Source organism: Sesamum indicum, linkage group LG7 (genome assembly GCF_026168435.1).
Source record: "Sesamum indicum cultivar Baizhima isolate 11 linkage group LG7, ASM2616843v1, whole genome shotgun sequence".
Classification (NCBI taxonomy): Eukaryota; Viridiplantae; Streptophyta; class Magnoliopsida; order Lamiales; family Pedaliaceae; genus Sesamum; species Sesamum indicum.
The window spans coordinates 8764153-8778177 of NC_142663.1; the positions used below are offsets into that span (position 1 = coordinate 8764153).

General features: G+C 32.9%; 1 protein-coding gene across 1 annotated transcript; it reads right to left on the reverse strand.

The window, feature by feature from the left end:
- Positions 1–2895: 2895 nt before the first annotated feature.
- LOC105166496 (uncharacterized) lies at positions 2896–3330 on the reverse strand. The gene has a single exon (XM_011085873.2). It carries the CDS (start codon positions 3328–3330, stop codon positions 2896–2898), a length of 435 nt encoding a protein of 144 aa, XP_011084175.2.
- Positions 3331–14025: the final 10695 nt, after the last annotated feature.

Here is a 14025-nt window from a genome sequence, read left to right on the forward strand (position 1 = left end):
ACAGAGATTTTCGTGGAAAATTTGCTCGGACTTTGCCACAATTTCGCAACGAAATTCCAAAAATTGGAAAATTTTCGTGGCAAAACAGTAATGAAATATTGCAACGGACATTCCGCTGCAAAATTCAATTGCAAAAATCGGTCATTTGAATGACCCACTTTTGTTGCAAAAGTCGTGGTAAATGTTGCCACGGAACATATCCACTGCTAATCTGCAATGATTTGTATAACAGTTAATATCCATGGTTAAGTTTGCAACGAAGTTTCAAATTATATCCGTTGCTAATAATTTGCAATAAATATTGCAACGGAAAGAAGCCATTGCAATATAATTATTTTTTTGCAACGGATTTCACAACAATCTTCAAGTTACAAAATTTTTAAAAAAAATAACAAATAATTTTTCCACGAACTTCTTGGTATATTTTTACTTGCAAATTAAGGAGTTTAGCTTGCAATGGTTTTTCCCAAGGACGTAAAGTCGTGACAAAGTTTGATGGTAAATTTGCAATAATATTTGCACTGACGTTGATCACTGCAATCCGTACAAGGTAGTTGGAGGCATTTATTTTTTAGATGTTACATTTGCCACGATTTTTGCAACAGTAGTTTAACCCGTTGCAAGCTGTACAATAAGATTAGTGCTTTTTAATATGGAGATGTTACATTAGCCACGGAATTCACAACAATTTTTTGCTTAGTTGCAATCTATACAATACAACTGTAATGCATTATTTACAAAATTACACTTTTGCCTCAGATTTTGCAGTGAATGTGAGGGTTGTGGCAAAATCCGCTGCAAAAAGGCAAAAAAAGAACACTTACACCCTTATTCATTCTTGTTTTATTATTTGTTTTTCTTTACCTATTTTTAGGTCTCATATCTTTTACTATACTATAAGTTTGATATTCTATGTGAGATTTAGCTGTTTGTAATCAAAGTTGGTGCAACAAGTCACATGTCTAGAGGTTAACCAAGTTAAACTAACAATTTAAAAGTTTCAATGAAATTATTTTAACTTAGTTAACTTAAATTTAAAAGTTTTAGGTAAGCTAACTATCAACTTAAATGTTATAACTAATATAAGTAAGTTATTTATTTATTTATTTATTTAATATGTTCGTGTAGATATGGTATGTGGATTTTTTTTGTATATTTACTATGTTTATGCAGATATGTTTAAGTAAGCTAACTATCAAGTTAAATGTTACAGAAACAGATACAAATACTAAAGATGCAATTCACGAATAAATTTGGTACGACGTTGGAAGATATGAATGAATAAGAAGATGGCTCCAGTGACAATGACCCACCATCTGTTCAACCACCTTTAGATGATTATGAAAATAATGACCCAATATTGAGTATTAGATACTTGAAAATTTAAATTTTTGTGTAATAGACATGTTTTGACATATACTGAATTATTATTTTGATTAAATATTTATTTTATGTTTGAATTTTATAACTTGTTAGTTGTAAATTAAATATAATTTTAATTTAAAAAACTATGTATAAAAAGTTGAAACAAAAAATATTGTAAATAAAAATTATGAAATTTATTATAAAATTTGATAATAAACATTTGCAATGGATTTTAATAAAATAATCGTTGCAAAATCTATTGTAAAATTTGTAAAGGATTGAAGTTCATTACACATGTTGTTGCACAATTTGGAATGGCAGTTGTTGCAAATAATGCGTTGCAAGGGAATTTCGTCGCAATGAAATAAGATATCGTAGCGAAATTTTTATAAATTTTTGCAATGGAAACATTATCATAAAGTCATTGCAAAAATATAGAGAATTCTGTTGCAAATATCATTCCAAAAATTATTGCAAGATTCGTTAAAAGTCAAAGGTTTTGGAAACATAATTTGACATGGATTTTCGCAACGGGCAATTACTTGTGGCAAAATTTTGCATTGATGGAATAAACCGTTGCAACTATAGCATTGGTACCTATAGCACCAGAAATTTTTTCTTTGCAAATTTCCATGGCAATACTGTTTTGCCATGAATTTTATGTAAATTTCATGGTAAAAATATGTTGCTATAGCATTATTTTATTTTAGCGTGAATAATTAGATTTTTATATTCCAATCAGGAGTTCAGGAGATGCTATAAATAAATTAATTTAATAAAATACCTTGTGACATCCTCGTATAAAGATCTCGTTTTAAGAAATTTTATCGTTCGCTTTTGATATAAACTTAAAATATGGGAAATTTTATTTGTCAAAGATATTACGAGTAAGAAAACCACAAATATTAATGGATAAGATCAAAACATCACCTGATATTTTCGCGTATATCTGAATAAGAGTCAATTAATATTCCATTCTGGAAAATTCTTGAATAAGAACAGAGTGGAAAAACAATAATTATGAATATTTCTTGATTGTAGGCATAAAACCCTCCATCGCCAAGCTGAAGCCACCAATACTTCATCATTTTAATGGATTGATAGAGGGGCTAAACTTTTAAATAATCCAGTTATATTACCTCCAAATTAGAAGAATTCATAATTAATTCGGATTAGATGGATTGATAGAGGGGCTAAACTTTTAAATATGTGAAATGAGCATGAGCAAATGTCTCTTGTAGACAAAGAATAAGAAAATTATCATTTGTATTTCAAAAAATGAAGCAAATTACCCGCTGCAAGTGTTTTAGATAGAGAGATAATTGCTTTATTTTTTAAAAAACAAGGAATAATTTACTATTTTATTTTTTACAGGGTTTTTTTTGTTTATTTCTAAAGTGCAGCTTTCCCTAATTAATTCTGAGCCCATAAAACTTCATATCATCAAAATTGAAAACCAATAAGCTAAACAACATCATGATCATTAATATATATTCACCAATTCCAGAAAATTTCCCATATTCTGTACAACTATGATGATAGGGCTGGTTTCTTGTGCTGATCATTTAGGGCAAAACCAGGCGCAAACCTTACCGAAAAACTGTGCAAAATAATTTCATCTTCTTCCTCATCATCACCCGCAAAATTCAGTGCATAGCTCTCGGGCGAATACTGGAACTGTAAGGTCGACTTATTATGTCTTCTGAGCTTGCAAATCTTCCCTATTCTTCTGATCAAATTCTTCCATTTCGGCCCCGCCAAGACCTCCGACAACTCCCTCAGTTTCTTGAGTCGTGCCACAATCCAGGCTTCTTTATGGGCCACTCCTTCTTGCCTCTCTTGCAGCAGATAGCTACGGCTCTCGACGTCGTCCCACCCGAAGCAGAACCGGCGGAAACAGCCGCACCCGCCCGCCTCTTCGTCGTAGACTGTGGCGAAGGTAGGTTTGTCTTGAGGCCTGGCCATGTGTGGAGATGGAAACATTACCTTGGAGGAATCTGCGTCGGAGGAAAAGAACAAGAAATGCAAATGGGAGTAACCCTATTGGAAATTATGATTTGAGTTGCTTATATATATATGTGTGTGAGTGTGTGTGTTCTTGCCGTGTTGCTGTGGCCGTGTTGAATGCGGATAGGGATATATAGGGAAAAAAATCAAACCAAGTTTGGAAGAGAGTGGAAGGAAATATCAGAGAAGTGAAGTGCAGCTTAGGCTTATATGCCTATTAAAGTTTCGTTTCTATCACATTTTTCAAGTTAATAAATATTAGAAACTTTTTGAAAGCGTTAGGAAAATTGTAAATTTAAAAAAAAAACATATATAATAGTTTAAAAATAAAATTTAAAAATATTACGTTTTTCTTTCTAAAACAAGCATATTTATTTTAATTTTGTATTGTTTATGCCGATTAAAATAATTTATTTTTCAACTAGTATAATTATATTTTAGAGTCATTATTTAATATAGTTGCTATTGAAACTAAATATATATATATATATATATATATAAACTACGTGTTTATAAAATATCTCTATTACTTTGATATATACATGCACTAGAAAAAAATTACCATTGACTAGATTTTATTAGCTACATATTGAAGCTTTGCAGTTAAACAAAAATCGATCTAATAATTTAATTTATTCGCCATCAAAATTATTTTTTTCATGGTTATGAGCTATAGAAAGTATTTTTTGGTGGCTTCTAGCCATTATAAATGTATTAGCCACGCTCGAAAAAAACACACTTAATAACCATTGTTTGGCCGCGGTCAATAACTTTTTGTTGCTGCTATTAATTTTTAACCATGATAATTAATAATGATTAAATGTTATATTTTTTTATAGTGATGCAATATTACATAATCAAAAAGTGTCACTATCGGAAGAAAAAGAACTCAGAAGGTCTTTTGACTTGAGAGCTTAACAAATGGTTGAGATTTAGTGTCGATTTGCCGGCTCCATAAATGTCCCTTTTAACTAACGCGGACGCAACACGACTCTTTCATTAGGAACGCGCTTTTAAGTGTTTCTATGAGCGCCCGCGCATTCCTTTATCTGATTTAAATATTAATTATATTTATGATGATAGATTTTAAAGAAGAGCGATGAGAAGTTAGTAACAAATGGATACTTCACATTTTTTACATTAAAATAAGGGGGTTGCTGCAATTTACTCTTGTGCGATATTGCAATTGTAAATTACTCCCTTATGAAAAAAAATAATTTATCCCTCTGTATTTTTAAAATTAAGTAATTACTTCTCCGTCTGGATAAATTACTGCATTTTAAAAATACAGAGTTAAATTACTTTTATTTTTTTTTGACATAAGAGGATAATTTACAATATTACAAAAAAATTACTTGCATTTTTCCCTTAAAATGACAAAATCGGAAATAAATGGGAAAATAACATAAAATTATTATGTCCGAAGATAGTTTGAGTCAAAGAGACTTGGCAAAATTATATTTTTGGTATTGTAGCGTTGCGATAGTATTTTTAGGACATTCAAATATTGAGTTGACTAATTTATTTATTTATTTATTTATAACAATTTTAGTCTATTGCTCATCAATTTTTTTAGGATAAATTAAAATGATACTCATAATATTAGGTCTAATTACACAAACACTCTTTATTATTAAGAAAATTATAAGTATACCCTTAAGAGAGTATCAACGTCAGGAGGTATACTTCATATAAGGAGGTGTACTTATAATTTTATAAAAAGTAAGGGGTGTTAATGTAATTAGACTTATTTTCAGGTGGTGTCCATATAATTTATTCAAAAAATTTTTTACATCGGAACATGTGGTGTGGAGCTTACATGACTAATTTTTGCACCTACTATAATTATCACTGCATATAAAGAGATGTACTTATAATTTTATAAAACGTACGAATATTTAAAGAATTGGACCAAAAGTTGAGAACGTTTCATTCTTGAAAAAAAAAATTCACATTCCTTTTGAATGTAAAGACTGAAATTGATACTCTTCAAGTTTATAGGACTAATATTATTGAGACCATATTTTTAATTTGTAGAACCAAATTTCACAAACTTGGGATTTATGTGGTTGGTAAAGTTTCAATATTAAGTCCTATAAATTAAGTAGCCTCGATTTTAGTTCTAAATGTTTTTTGTGTTGCAATAGAAAAATCGTCATTTACGAAAAGGAGGTGCTGAAGAAGAAAAGATATCAATGAAAAGGAAAAAGTTGACATTTCAGGGAAAAAAGGCGTTGAAGAAGGAAAGAAATCAATGAAAAAGGGAAAGGTTGACGTTGCAAGGAAAAAAAAAAAAGGTGTGGAACAAGAAAACAAAACAATGAAAAAGAGAAATGTTGACATTCCAGATAATGAAGGTATTGAAGAAGGAAAGAAACTAAAGAAAAAAGGAAAATATTGACTTATCAAATTAACATAATGCTGTATTAGTGTAAGTACCCCATTCATCATTTGGGGGGGGGAGGAAGAAAAAAAGAGATTCATATCTATATTCTATTGTAACTATACAAAATTACCCCCCACGATTTTTTGCACCATCAATTTTGCACCGTCTGTAAAAAATCACCAAAATTTCTTTTGAGTTTGAGAAATACGGTGAAAAACCCCAACAAAGAATTTTGATATATGTAGATTTCTTGAAGATTTAAATATCTCACATGGAAGAAATGTCAGGGAACTTGAGGAAATGGCCTTGTGCAGCCGCATCCATTCATTTTTCATTAAGCACTCACCAGCATGGTCTCTTCACTGCAGGCACATTTAATTCGATAAAACATTTGATATAATCAATATTTATTATATAACTCGATCGAATAAATACTTCATCAAAAACTTAGTATCATATTCTTTACTGTAACATATGAAAAAGAGAAAACCGGTGCTTCTAGTTGTCACAATACTTAATATACCAATTCAGTCACAGTTTATTATTCTTATAAATATGTAGCTAGAACTCCTGACCCTAAATGACACTGCTGACCGACCTATAAGTCTGACAACTGGCTTATGCTCTAGCTAGACGAGTCACTATGAGTTATCTCCTGATTAATACGTGGCAAAGAATAAGTTGCCAATTCAATGAGTATAGCTAATCAATCTCTCTCTCTCTCTCTCTCTCTATATATATATATATATACATATGCAGCAAGTCAAGTATAATGCAATCAATCAACCAACAAATATTCATATAATATCCACAGATGTAATAAATAACACACACCAACAATCATAAATCATCCCATAACATCATACTTAACGTTATAGTTTATTTTCATAGTGCCCTGCTTAACTAAAATAGGGCGCATCACTCAATGGCCTTGTCAGCTATCATCATCATCATCATCATCTCAATCACAATACTCTTTTTTTTCGATATCACACAACACACAGTTCGTATAATACCTCATAATCACTGATATCACACAACACACAACTTATATGATGTATCATCATCATTCATATCACACAGCACACGGCTCGTACGATATGCCACATCATCTTCATTGATCAATGACAACACACAACTCGTCATTAATCATATCATCATAAGCCGTTGCAGTATGCCTCTTCCCAGTTAGGTAAGTCATCTTTAATTTCAATTCGCGCATCAACATCATTAACTTTATCATACAATTTTTATTTAATAACTATTTTCTCATCAATGACTTTCTCATTCGATTTCATTCCATAATCGGTTATATGACCACATAATCATTTATCTAATGTCCGTAAAACACAACCACAGATAAACACATCATAACAATTCCGCAGATATCTAGGTAATCCAGACAAATCGTCGACACCCACAATCAAATATATAAACAATCAATATATTATATCCATATAAATATATATACATATAAACCCAACAATCAATATATTATATTCATATATATATATATATATATATAAATTCAATTAACTATACTTATCTCAAATGTCAAACGGTTAAAGTAATATAAAGGGCTGGTAATCTTCTAATTTAACGTTATGTCTTATAATACGTATAATCAATATATAGTAAGTATCATAAATTCCGAATAAGGTATTAAATAATATTCACACAATTTTCCCAAATCTTTTAATATTTTCTTTTATATCAAAATTTAAACCTCCGTTTCATTTTTTTTTTTGTAAATAACTAAAATTTCTAAACTTCTCAGGTATCCGTTTAATTTATCAACCAACTCATAAGAATTCATTTACTCAAATCCCTCATATTTTTATAATTATCGTTCTTAATAACATTCCTAAATTGAATTATTATGAGAATCTCATATTTTTTTTTTAATAAATACAATATTTTTCAAATAATTTTTTTAATACTTCTTAAACATAATTTTTGAATATTTCTATAACTTTGCTATCAGTTTCTCTCTACTATAGAATTTAATCAAATACCAGTACGTATAATGAACCATTTGGTCAATAAACCAATGAAATTAAGTAAATTAATTATAGTAATGATTAAATTTAATAAATTTAGTAACTTAAATCATTCATTATAGAATCTGTAATTTAATTGAAACATTCACCAATCACTAATTTATAATCACTCAAAATCATAAAACTTTCCGATTAAACATTGAACAGTATAGTATAAATCGCATCCTATAAATGCACTAACTAAACAATAAATTACATAAATTAATAATAATTATGAACATAAATCATATATGTGCAGAAAAATGCAAACGTTCAGAAGAAAATTAACTACATTAAGCTCGGCTTCCTAAGTAAATTAAGATTCCACTCTTTCAATATGTATATATTAATTTTTTCGATATGATAAAAATAATAAGCAATTAGTTGCGCTGTCACGCACAGCTTGTCCCTCTTAGCAGCAAGATTTGTTGTTGGGTTTTTATCTTTTAGCAGAAGTATCAGAAATCCTATCCAACTATTATAGATTTATGATTTTGAATCCTTAAATAATACAAACCAAATACATGATAATAATAATTACAAAAATAAAAGAAAGCGGATAAAGAATATCGGTTCAGGGAGCCAAAGATCCAAGGCAGTCAAAACATGGCTTGTAACCACGCGACTCATGGTTGCTCCTTTTCTCACCAAGAGAAAACACCACAAGTCACTCAGAAACTTAGCCAAAAAATAGATCAAGCCAACCACAAAGGTTTTTCACAAAGGGATTGAAGAACACAAAGAATTTTTGCTCTAGTATTTTCGGTTAGAGATCCACAAAGGAGAAGAGATATTTATGCTGATGAAAGAGGCGAGAGAAGGACCCCTACTGGGAGATTAGTGGAAGACTCCATCCCAAAAAGTTCACAAAAGAAGGACCCAAACCCTAGGATTATAGGCGTCTGGGGAACCTAATACCCGACAATAGAGGGGTCATCAAAATGATTGCAAGAGACCCTATAATGGTAGACTCTCACAGGACCCGCAAATCCCAAGCTCGAGAAATAGAGGGAAGATTGCCCGCAGAGCTCCTCGACAAGGAAGTAGTGGTCAATGCTCTGTCATTCAGTTTGGACCACTCAAAAAAGCAAGGACTAACATGTCCCCAAAATGATGTCGTAGTCATCACAACCACTCTAGCCACATTGGTGTATTTTTGTAGCTTCTTGGCTTCCTTTTCAGCCTATTAAGACTTTCCCATGGCCTCTTTCTTACCTCCCTGAGTTTGCCATTTTCAGCTAGCAAACATTCCACCTAATCATCTAGTTTTCTCCTCTGACCATCTGCTGAGAGGGAGGAAGCGTTACCTATAGACGAGACAAAATCTCCCCAAGCACCATCACCACCTTAAACAAAATATATATATACATATATATACAAACAAGCATAGCCAACCTAAAAAAATGGGGCATCAGGCACAAATCATCTTGTTTAGCAACATGGCAAGACAACATACTATCCAGATCCTCGTTAAGAAGGGACGATAAGGAATGTTTATCTCCTAAGGTGGGCACCCCCCTCAAGAATTCAGCAATGAGGCGACTCTCCTTTTCGCTCTCGCATAAGAGAGTGACATGTATAGAATACCCCAAGCGAAAGTAAGACGTTGCACTAGCGACAGGACCTCGAGCAGGCGGAGTTGTGGTTGCGTACCTGATAGACATTTGTAGGTGGACTCAGGGGAAAGATAACCAGAGGAGCTCCATTTCGAGCTCCATCTCGCCCTCTTAGAGGACCCCCCTGGGACTGTAGATGTGAGGCGTTTTCCCTTGGAACCACTGCAAGCAAGTATTCCTCTAGGAGCCCGAGAGGAGGGGGTAACTGCTGATCACCAATCTGGACTATCCATGTTTTCTCAACAATTATTTCAACATGATTTTTGTGCAAACAGAAGCAAACAAGTTTAGTCAACATGACCCACAGACAAAAAATAGCAAAATTTGGCAAACCAATATGAATACCCAAGGGCTCCTCTAGAGGGACTGCCTTGGGGCTAATCCAAAATGAGAGAGGAGCTTCTTGTCTACTAAATCCTAACAGTTATAAGAGTGGGCATTAGATCCTCTACAAAAAGAGAGAAGGTTGCAGTCCTATCCCTCACAATAAAAAATGAAATGGAAAGGAGATCATAAATCCACCAATGGAGGAAGACCAATTTGGCAGGAGGAAGGACAAAGAAAAAACTACTTCTCCAACGCTTTCGGCCATTAGGAGCGGGCAAAAAATGCAACCCACGTCGGGTGGGAGAAATAAAAGTATCAAGCTCAAACTTTTTTAACTTCAAATATTAGAAGAAACATTTTCTCATCAGGAGCAATATTGTACAGAAACATCCTGGCAAAACTGGCTAAGAGAAGAAAAGAATTGGGGGCCATTTGATTGAGGGGGCTCCAAAAAATTTGAGCGACCTCATCGTAAAATCGAGGGTAGGGAAGCAAAAACCTGTCCTGAGTTGGATAGTGAAAAAACATAAGTAGTTGGATGGAGATTTTGGTTGACTATCAAGGAAGGGACATAAATAGTATAATTCGAACGGATCCCATACTTCTTCATTAAACATCGGAATTCAGGGGATTTGAGGAAGGGACCCAATCCCTGACATCAGTGCCAGGTGCTTTCTCTCCCTCACCACCAACAACCTCGGGCTCCTCCATCTCCTCCTCCCCTGGCAAGGATCCCTATTCCTCATTGTCCTTAACGTTTTCTTCCTCTTGATAGTCAAGGGACATAAATAGTATAATTCGAACGGATCCCATACTTCTTAATTAAATATTGGAATTCAGGGGATTTGAGGGAGGAAGGGACTCAATCCCTGACATCAGTGCCAGGTGCTTTCTCTCCCTCACCACCAACAACCTCGGGCTCCTCCATCTCTTCCTCCCCTGGCAAGGATCCCTATTCCTCATTCTCCTTAACGTTTTCTTCCTCCTCCGTCTTTGAGGATTCAACCAATAAACGATGCTAAGCAGCGACGGCCCTCCGAGGCCCCATCCAAGCCCCTCCATAGGTAAACGAGCTGGGGTTGGGGCCCATAGAGGTGGCCTCAGAGGGGTCATCATCGATCACTCTTTCACCCACAAATTATACAGATTCGTCCGAGAAAGCCATAAAAAAAAATCTAGAACAAAGCTCACAAAAAAGAAACTAAGAAAAAAATGAAGACACTAAGTGAGGTAGACAAAGAAAAACTTATGGGAATAAGGGAAGAAGTAGATGAAATACAAAGCCTCCAAAATTTAAATTCTCTCTCCAAGTTGTGGGGGAAATGAAAGAAGAAGGGAAAGGGGTGCTGCTAAAGAGGAAGGCAAAAAACGAGGATGCAGTTACGCATGTTTATGCCAAGTAACCTCCCCTCATTGCGCAATTACCCAGAAAGTAGGTTACTCGGAGGGGCGATTACCATTTACTGCCCACTAAGAGTGCAGAGTGGTGACTACAGGCCCACCAAGGCAGGCTAGGCTCTAGCTATCAAATCACGCCTGACAAGACAGTTACCAAAATTCAAGGGGATTATCTCCTTTCTCTTCGGAATGAAGGACACTCTTGAAAAAGACTTTCCTGAGGAGGGGGACAAAGAGATCCCTACCATAGACCTCTACTCTAAGGAGGATTAAGTGGACCTCCTCCTCTAAATGGGGGAGATTGAATGATATTACAAAAAATAATTGGCCCAATTCATGGCCAACGCATGAGGGTCCACAAATCAAAGAAACTGAAAAAAGTAGGAAGCCCAAAGATGGCCCCAAAAACTCCCACTCAATTAATCCTAGGAGAATGAGACTCAAATGAGAAGTCTATCAACCCAAGGGTTAGGGCGCCCAATGCCACCCTGTCTGTCAAGAAGATGCTAACCCAAGTAGTGACAAATTCTTCATGTGGACGTGCACGTAGAATACAACAAGGACCCGATGAGGCTTCCCATGTGGCTTCTCCTAAGAAATCAGGATATGACTAGAAGGATCCCTACCCTATTTTGATCTCTCTTAGCTAGGCCGAACTCCTTTAGATATCTCCAACCAATACCGGATTATGAGAAAGCCTATCCACAACCATCACCTCCCAACTCTTAGGGAACATGACTCCTCACTTGCTAGGGGATTTTGACTATAAAAGCAAGTTTAACCCCCAAACCAAGGATAGCAATTAGTGCTTACACAAGCACTCATTCTAGCACAAACTTCTATCTGAATTGTCTTCACATCATAGCTTATTATTTCGTGGCTATGCTTTTCTTTTGAATCTTATGATTCTGAAATTGTGTAGTGACTTGAGTATTAGAATGCCAACATTTCTTTTGCATGTCCCCATTTCAGGCTTGCGAAAGAATTTGACCCATGATCTTGTGTCCACTAATCTCATCATACATGTAGCTTTGGCATGCATCACATAGACAATGATTAACTTGCATGATTGCAATATATATATCTTTTTATTAATTTATCATAGTCATTTAATTTATATTTTTTTAATAATACAGGTATAATTTAATTAGATGATATAGCAAATAAAATATAAAAAATTTAAAATATTAAATATGCAAAAATATAAATTTGATTGTTGTTAAATTGTTCAAATTATTTAAAAATTTCAATATCATCTTTAAATTTATAATTTTAAAAATAATTTAAAAATAATAAAGTTGAAGTAAGACTACTATAATAAGGGTAAAGTAGTAAAAAATAAAGTTGAATTTATTCAAAAAAGCCAAAGCTGCTAGAAGTACCTCTCAATGTGTTTTCAGCTTTTGGCTTAAAATCTCTTTTCTTAGTAGTTTTAAAGGAGAAACTGACACCTCAAACACGTTAAAAATACTTTTTGAAAACTAGAAGTTGAAGAACAATCTTACAAGCTCTCGCAAACACTCCCTTAAACATTTAATCTTTGCGAATGTTGATTAACGATAATCAAAACTTAAGTTGTAGCATTGATTTTATTTTACCTTGGTGAATAGTATTTGTTTGTCCTGATTTTTAAGATATAGTAAATTATAATGTAGAGAACAATCAATATTTTTTGTAGTGATTTTGGAAGCATTTCATAATATAGGAAAAATTGCATAATACCCCTTGTGTTATAAGAAAATTGCTAAAAACTTACCTATGTTAATTAAATAGCAAAAAAAGACTCCCTATAAATATAAATCCTGCAATGAGAGTTGCTTACACGCGCCAGAAATGAGAGTAGGATACCATTTTGACCTATTTTTAGCTTTTGACCATTTTGAATGGACAAATTACCCCTATCTTATGCAATTATCCCTTTTCTTTATTTTTATGATTAATTCTTTACATTTTTCACATTTTACTAAAAAAATATTATATACTAAACAATTAGTATTCATGAAATATTTAAAAATTAAAAAAATTATTACATCAAATTAAATTATTACAAAAATATCAAATATTTAGGATTATTTTAATATCTATAAGTTTTTAGAATTAAAATACATGATTTTTTTCCTAAATATCATTAGTTAATTTGATTTTGTTTTGAATATATTTGAAATCATATTACTTATTGTAAAATTTACATGATATTTTTTCTTAAATATTATTAATTAATTTAATTTTGTGTTGAATATATTTTAAAATTATATTGTTTATATAAATTACAATAAATAAATTGTAATATAGTTATATTTAAATATAAAAAATACATAATTAATTTAAATATATTAAAATTTATAAAATCAAATTAAAAATAAAAACCAAAGAAAGAAAAAATAGCACGGCATCGTCTTTCCCAAGCCCCCCCCTCCCCCCTCAACGCACGCCTCTGCTTCCACCTCGCGACCTCCGTCTCACCACCATCTCTGGTATAACGGGAAATCACAAAAGTAACTAACACAATTAAGCCAAATAAACGGTAAGGAGAGAGTGTGCAAAATTTTAATAAATAAAAAAAAAATTTACTTATATTTTTAATATAGAGATTTTTTTTGTTGAATTTTCATAACAAGAGGGTTTTATGCAATTTTCTCTATAGAATATATTAACTTGATTAAAGTTAGCCTCATCGTAAAAAATTCCACTGAGGCCCAATTAAGTATTCCTTAGCCCACCACTTTATAGCCGAAAATGGAACTGTAGCCCAAATAGTAATACCATTTACGGCCCATTCGTAAAAGGCACTCAATACAGTCCAGCAAATCTCGGCACGTCGCCGTTTCACGTCAACCCAACGTTTAAAAGACAACGGCTAGTTCCAACTTACCGTTTAACAGGAGGC

What these genes read in the sequence shown, in the direction of transcription:
- LOC105166496 (XM_011085873.2), bottom strand. Translation starts at nt 3,330, where the DNA reads ATGGCCAGGCCTCAAGACAAACCTACCTTCGCCACAGTCTACGACGAA.